At 34.1% G+C, this 20615-nt stretch overlaps 1 protein-coding gene, 1 long non-coding RNA gene, 1 other non-coding gene and 1 pseudogene across 4 annotated transcripts; all 4 read left to right on the forward strand.

Annotated features, from left to right (window-relative positions):
- The first annotated feature begins 2887 nt into the window (after positions 1–2887).
- Positions 2888–5075, forward strand: LOC115985817. The gene has a single exon (XM_031108719.1). The coding sequence runs from the start codon at positions 2888–2890 to the stop codon at positions 4877–4879; it is 1992 nt and encodes a 663-aa protein (XP_030964579.1). The 3' UTR covers positions 4880–5075.
- Positions 5076–9268: 4193 nt separating this feature from the next.
- On the forward strand, positions 9269–13791 carry LOC115983990 (annotated as a pseudogene). The gene is made up of 5 exons (XR_004090329.1): positions 9269–9497; positions 11209–11254; positions 11378–12210; positions 13252–13348; positions 13435–13791. The product of XR_004090329.1 is annotated as a zinc finger CCCH domain-containing protein 1-like (transcript).
- A 4195-nt stretch (positions 13792–17986) lies between these two features.
- On the forward strand, positions 17987–20445 carry LOC115983991. The gene is made up of 3 exons (XR_004090330.1): positions 17987–18116; positions 18244–18297; positions 20002–20445. It is a non-coding gene; the product is annotated as an uncharacterized LOC115983991 (long non-coding RNA).
- On the forward strand, positions 19338–19421 carry LOC115988259. The gene has a single exon (XR_004091428.1). It is a non-coding gene; the product is annotated as a small nucleolar RNA Z159/U59 (small nucleolar RNA).
- Positions 20446–20615: the final 170 nt, after the last annotated feature.

Genomic DNA, 20615 nt, shown 5'->3' on the forward strand with positions numbered 1-20615 from the left:
CCTTAAAAGTTACCATGGCATTTGAGTGGAGTTGTGGTATGCCTTTGTGTTAGAACCTCTTTCCCTCTCCCGTGTGTGTGTGTGTGTTTGTTTCTAAAAAAAAAAAGGGTAATTGTTCCATATTACTTAAGAGAGTGTGCTGTGTGTAGTATAATTTGTCCCACCCTCCCTTAAAAGTTACCATGACTTTTGAGTGGAGTTGTAGTGTGCTTTTGTGTTAGAACCTCTTTTCCTCTCCCGTGTGTGTTTGTTTCTAAAAATAAAAGAATGGGTAATTGTCCCACATTGCTTAAGAGAGTGTGTTGTGTGTAGTATAACTTACCTCACCCTTCCTTAAAAGTTACCATAACTTTTAAGTGGAGTTGTAGTGTGCCTTTGTGTTAGAAGCACTTTCTCTCTCCCATGTATGTGTGTGTGTGTGTGTGTGTGTGTGTTTGTTTCTAAAAATAAAAGAATGGGTAATTGTCCCACATTACTTAAGAGAGTGTGTTGTGTGTAGTATAACTTGCCCCACCCTCCCTTAAAAGTTACCATGGCTTTTGAGTAGAGTTTTGGTGTGCCTTTGTGTTAGAATCCCTTTCTCTCTCTCGTGTGTGTGTGTGTGTGTGTTTCTCAAAAAAAAAAAAGGGTAATTGTTCCACATTGCTTAAGAGAGAGTGTTGTGTGTAGTATAACTTGTCACATCCTCCCTTAAAAGTTACTATGACTTTTGAGTAGAGTTGTGGCGTGCTTTTGTGTTAGAACCTCTTTCCCTATCCCCTGTGTGTGTGTGTGTGTGTGTGTGTGTGGTGTGTGTGTGTGTGTGTGTGTGTGTGTGTGTGTGTGTGTGTGTGTGTGTGTGTGTGTGTGTGTGTGTTTGTTTCTAAAAATAAAAGAATGGGTAATTGTCCCACATTGCTTAAGAGAGTGTGTTGTGTATAGTATAACTTGCCTCACCCTCCCTTAAAAGTTACCATAGTTTTTGAGTGGAGTTGTGGTGTGCCTTTATGTTAGAACCCCTTTCCCTCTCCTTTGTGTGTGTGTTTGTTTCTCAAAAAATAATAATAATAATAATAATAATAATGAATGATTGAATGAGAAATGGACAATTTTTTTCCCCATTTTAGAAATGGACTAGTTAAATTAGTATTTAGTAAGATGTTTTTCATTTTGAAAGTGAAAATGCTCTCTATAGGAAAATGAAAATGGAAATACGAATTGTAATGGAAAGTGAAAAGTGCTCTCTCTCTCTCTCTCTCTCTGGAATAAAAAATAAAAATAAAAAATCCTCTTACCCCACGAGTTCCTTCTTGTTTGATTTGTAAACTATAGTTATTTAATAGAGAGAGAATATATATATATATATATATATGATAAGTTATAATTGGTAGAATGTAAAGTAAAATTCTAATGGGTTCTAGTTAGCTTATCTAGTAAAATTTCTAGTCGTTGAATAAAAGATCGGGAGTTTGAATCCCACTTACATAAAAAACTGATTGGTGTATTAACCCAATGATAAAGAGCAATCATTATAGTGTAAACATCATAAATTTTTATTAAAAAAAACATCATAAATTGAAATTCTATGATATTTTATATATATATATATATATATATATATATATAAAAGAAAACAAATGAGGAGAGAGAAAACAAATGCTCTTAAATTAAGTTAAATGATATGGTAGTTGACTCTTTCTAACCATTAGATTTCTCATAAATTTACGGTATATAAAAGGTGTAACTCTTATTGAGTTATACCAGAGTTACTAACTCTGTTAGTTTGTTTAGACCCTTGTAAACTCAAATTGTTTAACCTAATTAATTAGCCAAGTAGTTACTTAGGTTAATTATTTAGATCTAGGTTAAATTCAAGCAATCATATCACAAAGTGCGGAAATATATAGAAGATAGAGATATGATGACTTAGAAAAACTGATGAAACCAACAGTTTCAAGGTAAAAAATCTAGGAATGATTTAACCTAATTATTTTCAAGGTAAATAAATTCACTATTGGTATAATGAAAGTTTTATAATAGATTTTCTCCCTAAAAGCTAAAGCTACCTCTTGTTGTACTTACTCACACGACCACATACAGCTTCGAATCCACGGACTCTTCTAATTGACTCTGTTGAACACAAACACTCACATTTGTGACTTTGAGATCTCACTCAAAATTTTAGGTCACCGTCAGTAGTTGATTCTTATGCAGTAAGTTTCCTTCACCAGTTCTTGATTGTAGATCTAACTTTCAGTAGATGTTCACAGATTTTGAACTTTTCTTTTTGCAGCTTGACTGTTCTTAAATCTTGACTTGTACACACTTGAGCAATGTCTAACACATAATCTAGACATGTTTTTGTTTTCGGTTTGCCAACATACATATATATATATATATTTTTTTTTTAATACAAGATAGAATTTCTACTCTAGCCTAATCTAAGTGTATATGTGTGTGACGCTCCCTCCTGAATACTTGAACCCCGGGCCTTTCCCCCCACACCCCACGAGCATTTATACTTATAGAGTGATCACCACACCAACATACATAAAATTAGAATCTAAACATTTATCCTAAATATTTAGAACCTACCAAACTCTATTGTAAAAATAAGCCTCCACCACTTATTGCAGAAGTCCAAACGATGTCAGCTCAAACTCACAATTAGAGAAACAAATTAAACACTTGTAATCACCTTATTTAATAGGTTGTTTAAGTAGTTATTTCTCCCGCCAATTTTTCTCCGCACTCTGTTATTAAAACTGCAAATAAAAGTCTCTTTTTTATTTTATCTTTCATTCTTGTAATCTTCAATTCACATCAATGTGAAAAACAATTCAATCTTTTCAGTTTTCCTTCTCTTATTTAAGCTTTGCTTGTAAACTCTTTCACTTTCACCGCGCCAATGGGCTCGAATTCATGTTCTTCTTCTTCTTCTTCTCCAAATCCTAAGAAATTGAAATTCAGACTCAGTCCCTTCCTCTGCTTCTTATTCTTATTCCTCAACTTCCCCACCGCCACAGCTTTTTTCCAAAACCCGTTTCGGAAACCCGAAATCTCTTACTCCCAGCACTGCAATGACGTCGTTCCCGAGCCCCCTTTATCCTCCGACAATGTCCCTGTTTCCCACTCCAACGATTTCCTCAGCTTCCAATTCGCATTTTTCTCCGGCGGCGTTGGAATCTTCAACCGAACATCTGAGTCCGGGATATCTCTCTCCTTCAACCCCTCATATATCAAAAACACCACCTCCCACGGCGTTCACAAGGTCAAAGCCATCCTGAACATTCGAGACCCGTGGAAGCAATCTGTTTTTGGTAGGCGGCGTTTGATTAGTATAAGGTATCGGGAAGACGATTCGGTGTTTTCGGTTAATGGGTATTGGTCAGAATCTTCTGGGAAGCTTTGTATGGTCGGATCAGGGAAGAGTTATGTTGGTTCGTTTAGTTCAAAATATCCGGATGTTGTTCTTAAGCTTAATTATTCAAAAAATAATAGCATTTATGGTAGTTTGATTGGTGGAACATTAGAATGTTTGCATATGAAAAATGATTATAATTACTTTGAACCGATTCTGATATTGGGTTTGTCACAAAATCCAGATTATGAGTATGCAAAGGTTGATAAGAGTGATTGTTTGAGTGCGCAGAAAGGTGATGGAGATATTAATTTGTCTCCAAGCAAATTGGACCGCGGTGTTTGTTTCTTTTTTGATGGCCAGACTAGTCTTCATGAATTGGAATATTGGAGTGATTGTGGTAGTGTGAATTGCAATCCTTTACGTGGGAGTATTGAGTATTTGCCTTATTATATTGCTTATCGTGGGGTTAGGTGTGACCAACGCAGCAGAAAGGTACAGTTGTTGTTGGGTTTTCCCAATCCTAATGATATGGAATCTGATTTTCCCGGTCCTAATGCAACATTAATTGCTGAGGGTGCATGGGATGAGAATGAGAATAAGTTTTGTGGTGTTGCATGCAGAATTTTGGCTAATGCTTCTGTTGGAGATTGTGAAATTGGGTTTAGTTTAAGATTTCCGGCAGTTATGTCATTAAGGAATTGGGGTAGTATGGTGGGGGAAATTTGGAGCAAGAAAGATGTGAAGGATTCAGGTTACTTTGGAAGATTTGGGTTTCAGAATTGGGTAGGAGTGATTGAGCCCCAAGGTCTTAGATATGAGTATACTAAGATTGAGGCTGTAAGAAATTCTTGTGCACAAGGGAAGGAAATTGTTAGGGGCAAGGGAAAGTCTTATCCTGATGGGTTTTCCCTGGACATGGGATTTGGTTTGTTGGTGAGGAACACTGAAGGAAAGGTAGCGTCGGGTTTCTTAAGGCCACAATTTGTGGGAGATGTGATTTATGTACATCAGGATGAGCTGAAAAGTAACCATAGCAGAATGCTGAATATGAGTTACAAGATAACCTTCTTGTTTGAGGCTGATGGTTTATCCAAATTAGTCATTATTTCTGCTGAAGGAATATATGATAGGGATATTGGTCTCCTGTGCATGATAGGATGTCGGCATCTTGATTTTGAATCACATGATCGAAATTCGATAAAAAATGGTTCAGTGGACTGTGAAACAAGGATTACTGTTCAATTCCCTCCACTGCATGCAGAGCAGGCTGAAATTGCTAAGGGAACTATTGAAAGCAGGCGATCAAAGTCAGATCCTCTTTACTTTCAACCTCTTCAACTGTCTTCAAATTCGATGACCACTACCCAAGCTAAAAAATCCATTTGGAAAATGAATTTGGGGATTACCATGGTTGTGATTTGTTGTGGTGGTCTGCTATTTGGTGTGCTATTTAAAGGCCACTGCATTCTTCCCAAAAGGTTTAGAGACAGTTCTAAATACGAGGAAGTACCTGTTATTGGCAATGACAAATTGTAAGGGAGCTTATTCAATTAATACATGTACAAGAATTGCTACTGCATATTCAATTTACTGCGCAAAAGTGAATTTAAGCTTTGGGTTGTATTACTGCAATAACAATTTAATGATCCAGCACGTGATATTGATAATATAGGAATTAGACTCCATCGTTTGCCACAAAGTAGCTATGACCTATTTACTCTCTTTTGGTTCCTTGGCATTGCATCACAATAGATGGAAAAAAAAAAAAAAAAACCATAGCACCAGAAATTCATACTTTCAATATTCTTCATTTTAGCAAGTAATGTCACCCATATTTCATTGCTTTCTTACTACTATTACTGTCATATTGTGATTTGTTTTCTCATTTTTGAATATAAGGAATACTATGATTTTCTATAATAAAAAGAAATGTATAACTTCATTTTGCGTTGCTATCTAGCACACAACAATTGTATCGAATGCTTTGTTTCTGATCGAAATGGACTATCCTTTGGAACTGACTTGAGCAACTTGTAAAGAGAAGTAATGGTAACCATTGAAAAGCAGGAAAATACCTCACAATAGGCATCAATCTGTCAGTAACTATTCATTTTGTGCATCGCACTTGAACAGTTCCAAAATTTTCTTCGGATCTGATCTTGTGCTAAGTAATGGTAACCATTGAAAAGCAGGAAAATACCTCACAAAAGGCATCAATCTGTCAGTAACTATTCATTTTGTGCATCGCACTTGAACAGTTCCAAAATTTTCTTCGGATCTGATCTTGTGCTTTCTATTTTTTAAACTTATTTTTTGGATGGGCTCATTGTCATTTTCTGCTGGGTTTAGTTTGAATGCAGGGCTTGTTTCTATATTTGCTGTTGATGAAATGATTAAACTTAGTCTTGATTAATGAAATGTTTCTGTTCATCAAAATTCAATCTGTCCAACATTGTTAAATGTCTCACAAATTGACAAAAGGCATCAAATATCCTTCTTTAAATCTTTGTGGCCTAAGATATTCCAGAATAGGATTTATTGTTAAAGGTATAAAATAATAATTGTACGAAATTATCAGAGGAATCTGTCAAGATTTGTTACTTGCCATTCCAGAGTTGCAAATGCATCTTACTTTGTGTTTGAATATTGCAATTTCTTCATGTTCTAGAAACTATATTTTATGCGTTACCACTATCATAGTGATGTCTGAATATTGCAAGTTCTTCTTATTGCCTTTCTAGAGTTACCACTATGAAAGTGTTGTTGTCTTTTCTTTAATTTTGGAGAGCATGCCTTGGGAGGTACTGTGCTGCACAAGACACGGGATCACCACATCACTGCTACTAGAACACTGCACTTTTCTACACAATTGCTTATCTCGTATTGGCCTAAAGATGAGTTAAGCAATTTTTTTGGCAATTACTTGAAGATATGGTTCATCTTTATTTATTTGCCAATAAAACATAAGAAAAGGAAAAATATATCACTGGAACTTTAAATAAATGATGTAGGAATTACAGAAACTGTATGTGGCAGTACTAGAAATGGTAAAATTAACCATCTTGTTCCAAAATAGTGGACTCGGGATAAGGAAAAGGTGGAATCAATATCACATCGACCCCGAACCAAATTTCATTAGGTAGCACATTCCACTATGATATTAATCTATGAAAGTTGCTACAAAGTGACCAATTTATGGCAACAACAATTAATAGAGGAAGGATAGTTTTTAGAAAGTACACTTTACACAGCTAAAATAACTACCCTTGAATGGAAGATAAAGCTATCTGGTATATTAATTTGAATTGATAAAATTGTCTAGAATATTAATGTTAACATTCACAAGGTTTTTCTCACCACCTAAAGACACACTACTTTGTGTCTCTGTGTCTTCTCCTTTCCTTGTCATACTCCTTACAGATGAAATCAAGGGTCTTTTTTGCACAGGACCAGAAATTCCCGATGACTTTCTCACAAATTTCAAATTCTATTTTCTTAACCTTTCTCATCTTGCCATTCAGGATCTCAACAATCTATTCTTTTGGACATGATGAACATATAACATGCCACCCAACATTCAATTCCACAAAGCATAAAAGATTGTCAAACTATAGAATCTTCAGGTAAAAGGATGAATAAATTACTTGATGAAGGAACATTGTTAGAACACAAAGCTCTGGCTGAATAGTAAATGATCTTGTTTTTGGGATCACTCCCTCCACTGCATTCATGTTGATATTGGCATGAGTCTTTGTTGTATTTCCAATAAACTTCTTCAGAGAGAGTTGCTATTCAGTGATAAAAAAAGAAAAAAAAAAGACATAATTTAACACCAAATGAACATCATCCAACAATTTTTGCAATTAGTTTTTTTTTTTTTTCTTCAATTAGAGCATTATCTAGGATTAAGGTTACAATTATGAAATTGAACCACACCAGCACTGTAACAATATTCATGCCTCTTTTTTAACGACAATGCTATCATGTAATGTTTTTCATTATCTTATCTTAGATTAAACCAAAAATTGTGTAGAGTATTAAAATAACAAAATAAATAATAAACAAATTTTACAAATTATAGAAACTCTTAAATCCTTTTTGAAACTTTTGTAATAAACTTTTGCTTAAATCAACTGTGCTAGTTATTTTAATGTTCTTAGAGTATGTTACATGACATAAAGGGGAACAAAATTTGAAAAGGTATTAATTTAAAAATAAATGGGGTCCACCTTTTTTTTCTTTTTTTCATTTTTTGGGAGAAAAAAATGGTGCCCACTTGGTACAATCACAATATGTAAGACACGATTTAATTATATAACATATGATATAATTTGGATATGAACTTATATAGTTTGAAATTCAATTAATAATATTTTGGTAAAAATGATTAAATGATTGGTTGTGTTATATATATATATATATATATATATATTGAGAAAGAAGTAAGATTGGTTGTTATATAACTTCACTATACTATATGTTTTGTTGTTTCATGTGGAAGGATTGACTTCTTCTTCTTCTTTTTTTTTGGATAGGTTTTTAATATATATTAAAATTTTCCAATAAAAAACATATATTTAAATTCATTTTTTAGTTTTAGTTAATGGAAACTCATTAAAAATGTGATTTAAAACGAATTTCAAACTTCATAATTCATGATTTTGATTTAAACTTTTTAAAATTTTAAAGTTTAATTTGAAACTACTCCAAACTTAGAAAAAAAAAAAAATACTTGTCAGAGTTACAAGTTTATCTGTATATATTAAGAGGATTCGGAAAGTTAATTATTACTTTTTTTTACTGTAAAAAACACCCTTAATTTAATTAATCTAAACTAATCAAAATAGGGTTAAAATAGTAAGTTCTCTCTTAAATAAATTCCTACCCACGTTGAAACACTGTTTCTACTTCTACATTGAAATACTATCCCATGTTCTTTTAAAATAAAACTACCCGGCCACCCAAAAAAACACTCCCTAAACACCAAAACACTCCCCATGTTCATAATATATATATTAAAATTTACCCAAAAAACTAGTATAAATAGTTTGTGTTAGCCTGTTAGGAAAGCATAATCAATTGTTATAAGATAATATAAATATTTGTTACAGTGTTTATATGATATGAAACCAAGAGATTCAATGTAGGGGTGGCCCTAGATATTTTGGGGCCTAAGTCGAGAACTAAAAATGGGGTTTTTTTTATACTTATATATTAATTAAATTAATGTTTATTTAATATTTTTATATTATATTTTTCATCATTATTTTCATTTTATTCTAAATTATTTTGAAGTTCATTATTAAGATTTGTTGTATTGCAAAATTGAACATCATTTTCTTCTAAATTATTTTGGTGAATTTCTTGCTCATTTGTGATATTTTCATCTAAATTTTGTGTTATATTTTGTTTATTACTAATAATAAATTTATCAATTGATCCTTTTTTAAACTCAATTAATTTTTCTTCTTTTTTTCTTTTTTTAAGTTTTTCATATCCAGATGCATATTTTCTAGTAGATATTTCTAATCAAACAATATATTTATAAAGACAAAATTAAAAAATAAATTTCAAGTGTAGAGCAAATGAGAAATAGAACCTGATTTATATAAAAAGTATTGTTATAATTTCACTGAACAATAACAAGTTTTTAGCAATTTCAACTTGCATAAATTAAAAAATAAAAAGTAAGTACAAACATAACAAAAATTTAAGTACAATCATAACACTGAACACAAGACTTATTAATAAGACCCACTCACCAAAAAAAAAAAAAAAGAAACTTGAAGGCCCAAACTTAACGCCCAGTCCAGGGAGGGTCCAGGCAGCCATAATGATACTGATAAGTGATAAACAAAGTTTCGAAACCAGCCAGTGAGGGCCCAAATAAACAAAGTTATCTAAAGTTCTTAACAAATAAAATGGCCCAAATATTTATAATTTTTATACCTGATTCCTGAACCTCAGAACCTGATACGGTGAGATGAGCAGTTGAGACTTGAGAGAGGCTGAGGCGGAGAGCAGAGAATCAGAGAGAGGCTGAGGAGGCGGAGGAGCTTCAAGCTTGCTGCCTTGCTTGAGCTGTTGTCTGTTGAGCGAACAGTGGAGACTGGAGACTAGAGAGAGGCGGAGAGCAGAGAGACTAGACAGAAAGGTAAAATTTTTAGGGTTTTGAGTGGATTTATTTGTGATTGTTTTGTGGTTAATCTCTTAGACCGGATTTGTAGTTTATCTGTTTGTTTTTTGGTCAATGATTTTGTTTAGAACCAATGTTTAATAGGATTTACCAAAATTTTTGTTTTTTTGGTTAAAAGGATGTGCCAGATTATTTTTGTAATTCATTTGAAACTAAATTTTTTTTTTTTTTTTTTCCTCTACTACCCGGTTCTTTTCTAAAATTTTGGGGCCTTAGGCAATTGCCTAACTCGCCTAAGGGAAGGGCCGGCCCTGATGATATGAAACCAGGAGATTCAATCGCGAATCAAGAAAACACAATCATAGAAGTAAAAAAAAAATTAAACAAGAAAGGAAAGGGAAAAAAAAAATTATGTAATCCTAAAATAAATTGAGAGATTACTTATAAATTCTCAACGATAGGCCCAAATAATCTATTGTAAAAATAAAAGGGAAAATTAGATAAAGTTATGTGGCAAAAAAAAAAAATGTAATAAAAAAAATTATTAAAAAAATATTTAGTATAAATAATTCTTCTAATTTTTATAAGAATTTTGATAATATTATTTTATTTAAAGTAAATTACTAATTCATGAATTTATTTATTTATTTATTAAATATATAATATTTATATATCGCTTGTTAGGAAATTTATTCTTTTTAAATAAATTAAAAAAAAAAAAGAAAAAAATCTTCTTTCTCGCATTCTCACAAATTCTCAGATTTGCTCCTTTCTGAAGAAACTTGCTTCTGCTTCTTCTCTCTTACTTGCTCTTTTTTCTGCCAATTTACTCACAGGTTAGATCAAATACAAAACCCTAATTTCAATTTCACTCACTTTTGTTTATATTTAGTTTTTATTTCGAGTGGTTTTTGATTCCATAATCTCGGGATAAGGGTTTTTGTATTCACCTTGAATTGGAGCTTGTGAGATCAAATTTGGGACATTGAATTGAAAATTTGATAACCCTAATCTCAATCTCTTACTGGGTCATGGTGATTTTAGTATTTTTTTTTTTCATGAATATCTTGGATGTGTATTGGGGTTTATGAATTGACTGAAGTAGTTTTGTAAATTGTATTTTTTGGGGTTTATGAATGATTTAATGCATTTGAAATGAACCAAGTGTAGTGTCTGCTTTTGTGAGCCAAAAGGGTGCATTTAGTTTTGGGCTTTTGAAATAAATTTGGGAACTTTTTTTGGGGTTTTTGAATTTTTTGACTTATTGTACTATATGAGGGAGTTATATGGGCATGTTACTTTCTATGTATTTGTGTTCGAGTTTTTGGTGTGGTTAGAAGTGGGCAGTGCCTTTTCTGTCTGATGAAATTCTTCAAAGAGGTAGAAACTACTTTACTTTTGTCTATTTAGGGTCTCATGCCTCACCGATACTGAGACGAACTTGTCTCTACGAAACAGACTTACAATCCCACCAAATATAGTTGAATTGTTTGTTAGTACACTCTTTAGTGTTGCTGAAGTATCTCTGTGTGTGTATGTATCATTGTTGTATCTATATGTATATTTTTGATAATTCTGGACCTGCATTCGATGTATATTTTCTTTGGTTGATTATGGTTGTTTGTGTAGATTCCAAATTTGCTGTAGTTTCTATTAATTTGGCTTAATATTCTGTTATATTTTCTGAAGCATTAGTATGGGACTGACACTATGTGTCAATTATTTTCAGGAGTCCTTAATGGCAGATTCAGGTGAAAATCAACAGCCTGAACAAGGTATAATTCTTCTGCTGTAATCCATTCTCTTTGTATATTCACGATTTGGATACTATTCTTATCTTTTGTTTTTGTGGTTATTTGCTATTTTCATCCCAAAATATTTATAATCTGTCTTTTCAGTCTGCAACTTTTTCAGAAAGCCGTCAAGGAATAAAAACATCAGAAAAAGAACAGTTGATGAAGATGAAGAGGATGATTCAAAAACAGAAGGCTCATTCTTACACAGTCAAAAGAAAACCATAAAGCCTGACAATAAGCTGTATTTTTCGACTGGATCCTCTAAGAACAAAACGTCTACTGAAGCAAAGGAAGAATCTGAAAAGCCAATTTTTCAGTTTGAGTCTTCAAGGGAAATTCAAGTTGAACATGATAGCAGAGCAACAGCAACTCTAGAAACTGAGACTGATTTCTCAAGAGATGCTCGTGCATTATGCGAGAGATCTCTTTAGCAAGCAGAGGAGGCTTTGAAGGGGAAAGGAAAAAGCTTTGGGGATGAAAAGTTGTATAGAGGAATTAATGGATATACTGATTACAAGGCTGGTTTCCGAAGAGAGCAAACGGTTGCTAGTGAGAAAGCTGGCGGAGCACATGGGCCTTTGAGGGCTTCTGCTCACATAAGAGTTTCAGCGAGATTTGATTATCAACCGGACATATGTAAGGATTACAAAGAGACTGGTTACTGTGGGTATGGAGATTCTTGTAAGTTTATGCATGATCGAGGGGATTACAAGTCTGGATGGCAAATGGAGAAGGAGTGGGATGAAGCAGAGAAAGTAAGGAAGAGAAATCTAGCTTTGGGATTAGATGATGAGGATGATGGTGGTGTAGACCCTGGTGAGGAAGATGATGATGATGATTCGTTGCCCTTTGCATGTTTCATTTGCAGGCAGCCTTTTGTTGATGCTGTTGTAACCAAGTGCAAGCACTATTTCTGTGAGCATTGCGCATTAAAGGTATCCCTTTTATACCAACTTAAATTATGGAGCATAATCAGTCTACTGTTTGTGGATTTATGATGCCTGTTTAAATTTTAAGAGTGAACCTGGCAATGGATTAAATTGCAGACTTGTAGTGTATGAAACATGACAAAGTGTAGGCTTGTTAGAAAGATTTATACTTAGTGCTGTCCCCTCCCCAATACTAGTAGCACATACTTACACACTTATGTACATATGTAAACTAGTTAAATTTTTAGATGAGGTGCTCCGCCATGCAAATTAATGATACAATCAAATGCTATGAGTGAATTTTTCAGCAAGATGCTGACAGATGGGTTTCTAATACACTAACATAGAAAACTTAGAGCTGGTTTAAGTTTGAGATAAAATTCAGGTGTCATAATTATTCTCAGAGTTTTGATGGTTGCATTTCTGTCAAGACATATTTTGCCTAGGTATGGTAATGGGTTCTTATAACTGGCTTAGTGTTTGTGCATGGATCAAACACATAAGGTTGTTATATGGGTGTAAATAACTTGATGATTAGGGTTTATAAACTTATTTCTCAGTGAAGTCTTTCAAAACATGTGTTTTTTGTATAAGTAGTTTGAAGTCCTATTTATTAGAGAACTGAGTTATGCTTTTTTTTCTCTTTGTGGTTTCAATTTTGAGCCAATTGCTTGTTAAATTTAAACCAACTGTTGAGTCTGCAATTTTAGGCATTCAGTCAAGGTGTATGTTGGGTCCAACAAATCAATGTAGTTATCAGATCTAGGATTTCCTTTTGATTGTTGCCATAAAATCTCTTATTATGAAGTTTCTAGCAAGATTGATTATGCAGCAGATGACACGAGCTTTTAGCAAATTGCATTGTCAAAACAACTCTGTTAAAAATATATATATATATATATATCATGTTGTCATTTTTATTTGCTTTTGTTCTGTGCTTAAGCATGGCCAAAGGTTTCCTACAAAACATGTCAGTCTGATTTCATTGTTGCCCATCTCTCCTTTATTTGAAAGTGTATTCTAACTGGAGGTTCTTCTCTTTTTCAGCATCACGCAAAGAACAAGAAATGCTTTGTTTGCAACAAACCTACTCTTGGCATTTTCAATACAGCTCATGAGATACGCAAAAGGATTGCCGCAGAGGGTAAATAATAGTCGCTTGGTTGTTTGTCGTGCTCTTTGGTTTGTAACTTATTGGAATGATTTTTTTTTTGTTTTTTTTTTTGTTAGCATTTAAAGAGGAAGTTTCCTTATCAGTCTCTCTTTTTCCTAGAATGTCTGGCAAAATTCTCTTTAACTAGAGATCTTACTGAAGGAAAGCAATTTAAGGAGTACTATTGTTGGTTTCTGCAGAATTTAATTAGTATTGGGTATCTGAGATAGCAAAGCAGATTTGCTCAGTTTCCTTTATTAGGTGGAGACTGTTTCATACATTGGATCCAAAAGGACACAGATCATGACATTGAAGTTTCTTTTTTGTTTTTGTTTTCTATGATCCTGATTTATACGTCTTAACCTGATATGTAAGAAACTTTTATGATATTTCATATTAGCTTTAATAAGTAAATAGACTTAACATATTAGTCATTCTCTTTTATTGGGGGACTATTGGAAAATTACCTTTTAAATATTTTCTGGTGAGACAAACAAAGTTCCAGTTTTCTGCTTTTGCTAATTGGGTGTTCAAATGATCACAAAAGAGGAAGGTTTGGAGCTCTATGTAGACATGGTACTTGGCAGGGCTGTTTATGATGTGTACACCCAGATGTGTCACGGGAAATATGTTTGGTTTCCTTCTCCTCTACAATGATGAAGAGGCGAAGAGGCTGTGTTAACCTGGTATATCTAGTTTTTGAAGATGGAAGATTGTGTGATCAGTACATAACATGACATACATGAGCAATGGGTTCCTGCCTCTGCTGTGATATTTGAGCTTGCACTTTGGCACTGGGTGTTGCCGAGACCATACTTGTTTGATGTCAGAAGAGCAAATTTTGCTTGGTGGGTAAGAGTTCATTGGTGAAAGGTTCTGGTGGCAACAGGCCTGCATTTAGGATGTCAAGAGTTCCTGTTGATGGTATGAAATATTTTGAAGGGTAGGGAGGTGGCAGAGGCAATTGGAAGGGATAGAAGAGAACAGCGGACATTGGCAGAATTTGAGACATTGGTTTAGAGGACACTCATTGGCTGATCCTGATGAGCTTTGTGACCCTGGTGAGCATTTGACTTTTATTTGCCTCTTGCCATTATTAATTTCTCTCTCTTTTGGGTAAGTGCCATATTTACTTCCATTTATATTATTGTCGAAAGGATTTCTCTCTATGAATTGTACAATTAAATAGCTGGTTCCAGTTTTGACCTCTTTTCACATTGTTTGACTTCTGTTTTTCTGAGTGTTTCATGTAGTTGAACCAAATTCAAATGATGCTTCCCCATCCTCAGTTGTACATGCCATTTGTATTGAAAATTTTCTATATTCTGATGTTGAATTAATTGAGTTGGATGATTGCTAATGAGCTCTAGGTCAAATAGCACCCCCTTCCGATGCAAGTATAGGTGGAGGGTGAGGTCAACCAATGGTATGCTGTGTAATTGGCAGTAAAAAATTCACTTTTGTTGGATTATGGCTTAAGGATTATATTGAATGGCATCTTAAATGGTTGATAAGCAGCTAGTTCTCTATCTGGATCAGCTTGGCAGCTGTTTACTTTGATTTGAAGAAGCATGTCAACTGGAAAGGTAGCTTAGCTTTGTCAAGTGCAAAATTTTTCTGGTTGAAACTAAGAGGATTGAGTTGTTAAATTGTTGGGACATAAGATGATTGTATTAGGCCTATTTTTTAGAAAACCTTTTTTATGAGATGATGGGAATGTAGGACTCTGGCTTTTGCCTTATGTTCTTTATTTGAATATCTGCCATTGTAGACATTTTGTTGTTTCATTTTTCATTTACCAAAGATAAATTTATAGAAAATACATTCATAAGTATAAACATAGAATTCAATGAGCCTGTGCCCAAGAATGAGTCTTTTACTCATAAAATGCTTCACTATACATGCGTAGAATCTTGACATCATGATTTGTAGATCCTTACCGATATTTTGAATTAATCTTGCATTGTAAATGCTTTAAAGTTCGAGTATCTGTTATAGATCAATAGAATTGGATGTGTACCTAAGAATGAGTTTTAATTTCTTCTCTTTCTTGTATGATGTTTTTAGTATATTTTTTTGAACCTTTTTGGTGATAAATGTTCACCTCAATTTGTGGTTCTCTTTTGGGAGCTGAGAAGGCACACTATGCTGCTAGAGCGTATAGATCCCATCTCAGCGTTGAAGACTTACTTGATCTAGATCATTCTAGCCAGTGAAGTAGAGTTAAAGGCCATAGAAAGAAGATACATCAAGTGGTTAAGGATGCCATGGAGTTTGCAGTTGAGAGCCCTATTTGGCTATTTCTACCCACAGTCAGGAGCAAAATGGCCCATTACCATTAATTTTGGAAATATTTTGCCCAGAAACACTGTTTCCAAACAATATAGCAATCTTCCACTTTTTCTGGTACTCGAGCTTGGTGAGCTCGAATACCATATTTTTTTAATCCACCTTGGCCTGCTGACATGGAAAGTTTAATTAAAAAAAAAAAAAAATTTGGCCATTTATTACCCGAGCTTGGTGAGCTCGAGTACTGTTCATGGTACCCGAGCCCATCAAGCTCGGGTACCATTCTGTACTTGCAGCGTATGGACTGTATGGACTTAACTCCTTAAAAATTGGCCAACCAGTACAGAATGGTACCCGAGCTTGATGGACTCGGGTACCACGCACTCTCTCAATTTTATAACAACATCAAAACTTCCTCTCTCAATACAAACTGAAAAACCCAGCTGATAAACTTCATTCCCACAGCTACTCTCTCATCACTCACTCTCTCAATCTGCCTCTCTCTCTCAATCTCCCTCTCAACTCTCTCTGACTTGGTCAATCTCGCTATCAAACTCTCCCACACGCTCTCAATCTCCCTTTCAGTCTCGCTCTCGCTCTCATTCTCCGTCTCCCTCTCGCTCTGTTGCTCGGTCTCCCTCTCGCTCTGTTGCTCACGCTCTCGGTCTCCCTCTCACAAGGTATGTCTCGCTCAGCTTGCATCTTCAGTTTGAGCATTGGGTATTTGTGGGTATTTGTGTTTGTAAATTTTGTATTTTTATGCATAATTTGATTCTGGATTTTGATCCAGAAATTAATTAAGGAATTCAATTCAATTTAGTTAGTTAATTTTTTTTTTGGGTGATTACTAGAATGTTGGTCTGGTTGTGCTTGTCTTTTGGGTTTTTTACTTTGCCACCGTAAGCTTTCTCCGTGTTGATCTTTTGTGCAAATGGATCTTCTATTTTATGCCCCTTCTGTTTCCTTTTGCTTATATTAAAGAATTTCAGAGGTTATGAGGCAGAACAAATATGAAAAGTGCTGTCTTTATGAATAGATTTGATCCTTTCGTTTCTAGATTTAATAAGGGTCTTTGCATTTGGATTTCTGGTTCCAGCTTCAGACTTGTGCTATTCTAGAATCTTTCTAATTCTGTGTCTAAGTTATTGTTGGGTTGATGGGGGCTGTTTTTACAAAGATACATAAATTTTTAATACTCAATTAGTTGTTGGGGGGTAAGACCAACGGTGCTAATTTATTGAGTGGTATGATCTCTTGGGGCACTTAAGTAAAGCAAGGTGTAAACTTGATGATGCTTAGCTTTGGACAATGGCGAGCTTAGTTAAATTGGCCATTGTCCAAAGCTTAGAAGTTGGTCTTTGTAGTTAAGTTGATTTTTTGGAGCTTGCTGATTGCTCTCAAGTGTAAGAGCAGCTAATATGCAAAACATCAGTTAGTCAAATTACTGAAATTTTGATCCTGATTGATTGCAATGAACTGGAGAATTTGTCAAAAGCTGATATTTTAGGATGGACTGATGGCAGGTATCAAAAATATAGGAAGTATGACTTTTGTTGAAGTTTAAGCTGTCATCTTCTCATGTCTGTAAAGATCATTACCATAATATCCAAGCCAAACATTGGTTATACAAAACACAAATGGTGTGTAACTATAGCTCAATTACTTACGAAAAAAAGGGGAGTATAACCCAATGGCGCACATTCATTCAATTTGAATACTGGGCCGAAAATCAGTCTACAATCCATGAATGAGATAGCTACAGAGTAGTTTCCTTTCCAACGAAGCAAGTAGATATATATATTTTTTGGTTTATTTGCTATTAGTGCTTCATCAATCCACAAGATTTGTAAGTGGAAATAACCATCATTTGATCCCCTGTCAGCAGCTGACAACCAAGGCACCAAACATGATAATATGGCATCATGTGGTTTGACTCATGCATCATATGACTTACTTTGTATTCTTGCAGATTTGTCAAGATTTTTAAGGGTTCCAAAGTGCTAGTAGAATTCATATTTCAGGTTTAATGAATTGTCATATATTGAGGTCTAAGAGGTCCTCTATCATACTAGATAAGACATTAAGATCTCCGCATTTCCTTATATGCTGATCTATTTGTCTTCATCGTGAATGTGATTAAACTTGTTAGACTTGTAGCTAAAGGTAGATTCTTTTCCAAAAGTTTGTTATCCTTGTGAACATCCATTAATGAATTGCTTATACATTCACAGGTTTTGGGCTATTCCTGATCCGGATAAGCTGGATGAGGAGGCTTCATCAGTGGAGAAACGTAAATCAAGAGCTCTTAATCCCACAGACGACTGTGAGAAGAAGGCAAGTCTGAAGAATATTTTTATCATAGGCTCCACTGCCTTTGTTAACAAATAATATTCTTCAAATTATTACAGGATGTGATTGTTCGGACGGGGGACATACTTTCTCAAGTTTCACAAACACATGATGTGATCATGTAACTTTCTATATCCTTCTCAGTACCGTTTTAAAGAATTTAGGCAGTATCTTAGATGTTGTAATTGTGCACCCTTCTATATCATGTAATTATTTTAAATGACACATGAATGTGTCAATGCTTTCAGGAAAACTTTGCTGATAATGTTTCACTAAGCCATCAAATATCAGAAGTCTGGGCTGTAAGCAGGAACTTAACTATTCTTTTACATGTAAATTCAGTTAAATCTAGTTAAGCCAGCTAATTAATGTTCCAGAATAAATCAGGACCCAAGGAACTAACTGATCAGAATTACATATTGTTTAGAATAAATCATCTGATTAAAATTTATTCTCTGAGCCTATGCAGTTTTAATCCTTTGATTAAAATTTCTTCTCTGAGCTTATTTAGTTTTACTTCTGTATTTTGCAAAATCATATAGAAGGATCTCATGAATTGTCAACAAAAAGTCAAGTATACTTTTCAACAGCTGTTGCTAAGTGGGATGCTGATTTCTATATAAAAGTTGATGATGATGTTCACATAAATCTTGGTTAGTGTGTCTGTAGTCTAATATAAACGTTTCTACCTTTGAAATTATTCACAAAATAATTTATACATTAATTCGTTGTATGTATTTAATAGTAATTGAAGTAAAGTACTAAACATTAAGATTACTTTCACTTAAAAACCTGTTCTATTAATGCATTGACAGTTTGGTAACTTAGAAGGCAATGCAATAACTGATCAATATTTATTCTTACTCCATTTGTTTCGACAGAAAACCTTGTGTAAAGATAGTTTTTTGTGTGTTCCAGTATTTGGTAGGATAAAAAAAAATTAGTCAAAGGAAAACTATCTTTAGTCAACAGAAAATGTAAGGCTTATTTTTAGAGATTGTATTCTCTATGGGTTGTAGGGTCTAAGTTGAAAAACTATCGTTCTTCTGAGAAAGAAAATCCATGAGGAATATTTATGGAGACCTGAACTGAAGGGACATTTTCTGGGTCATACCTGTTTTTTCCCATCTATTTTGGTAATCAGTTTCTTTGTTTTCCAGTTTGATTTATTTTCTATTTATTTGATTTTGTGCTGTTTGTTTGTTGAGAAAACGAAGGGAAGTGAAAGTTTTTGGCCTTACCCTTGCACGTTGGGAATGTTCTTAAAGTTTGTTTCTAAGTTATGGTTGTATTAACCCTTCTTTGAGATTTAGTCAATATTAGACTTCAAAATGTTGATATTGTCTCTGATGATGAATAAACAATTACTTTCCTTCTTCGGAGATTTTATATGTGGAAAAAATTTGGAGACCTGAACTGAAGAGGCTTAACATTAACACACACACACACACACATTCTTTCTTTAGTTTGAGCTAGTGTTTCACGTTTTGTACTTGACTCTAGTACATATGTGCATAGTTTTACTAGTCCGATTTGATTAAAGTGTGATTGTTTGATGGTGTTCTCCAATGTGTGATGTTTTAAAACCATGGAACACTGTTTAGGAGGTTGTTTGGGTGTTTTCGATATATGTGTGGGTGAAAAAGTATGTGGAAATGTGTGTAATGTTGTTTAAAATGTGTAGTTTTGTGTTTGAGATGGCTTGCCAAATAGGCCCTAAAATTTTCCTGCCAATCTAAATATGGGAACTAAAATGAAAGTTTTCTAACTTAAAGTTGCTACCAAACACAGGAAATTAGGATAGCTTTCTAGAAAATGCTTTTTGGACAATGATTCATTTTTGAGAATTTATTAATTTCGAAACAAACAGAACTTTGCCGTTGTTTTTCATTAGGAAAAAAAGCTTCTAAGTCTAGAAAATGAATCAATTCTTTTCGGGCTTTGATATTACTTCATGAGCATGACTACTAGCTTGCTGATTTATCTGTTTCTGTTGTTTTTCAAAGGATGCTTCTTCACATCGTCTAGAGGCTTGAGGAGTTATGAACACCCCCTTAATGAGGTGAATCCTGTGCCAAGGGTGGACAGTTCTGGTCAGGTGTGTGGTGTAACTTTTACCGTGGATGAAGAGTCGAAGAGGGAAACTGTCGGCATGCCAAGAGTTGGAAGTGCTACCAACTGGTTATCTAACTACTGATATTGTTATAGTTTCCTTTTATGGCATGGCTGTCATTATTAGTGGGCCCTGCCTTTGATCTCCTTTTTGTTATCATACTACTCTCATCTTGAATGGCTTGAAAGCATTTTAATGGATGCTTAGATTTATATCCTTTTTAGTACTACCAAAACTAAGACATGATTTTATGCTGCTGTACATGTTGCGTAATGTCAAACTAAGCCAGGATCTCAAGTTTGATACAAGAAATAATATGATTGCTCTTCAAGACTGATCAATGGTAGATTTCTATTTGATATATTTCTCCATTTTTATCGCTTCTTGAATCAGGCTGTGATGATGATAATAATTACGGTCACATTCTGATGATAATAAAATCCATTTCTGAACAGTTGCCTGCTCACGCAATAATCATTGCAAAGAAACAATGAAGTCCATTGATTT

The sequence above is a fragment of the Quercus lobata genome, chromosome 4 (genome assembly GCF_001633185.2).
Source record: "Quercus lobata isolate SW786 chromosome 4, ValleyOak3.0 Primary Assembly, whole genome shotgun sequence".
Taxonomy (NCBI): domain Eukaryota; kingdom Viridiplantae; phylum Streptophyta; class Magnoliopsida; order Fagales; family Fagaceae; genus Quercus; species Quercus lobata.

What these genes read in the sequence shown, in the direction of transcription:
- LOC115985817 (XM_031108719.1), top strand. Translation starts at nt 2,888, where the DNA reads ATGGGCTCGAATTCATGTTCTTCTTCTTCTTCTTCTCCAAATCCTAAG.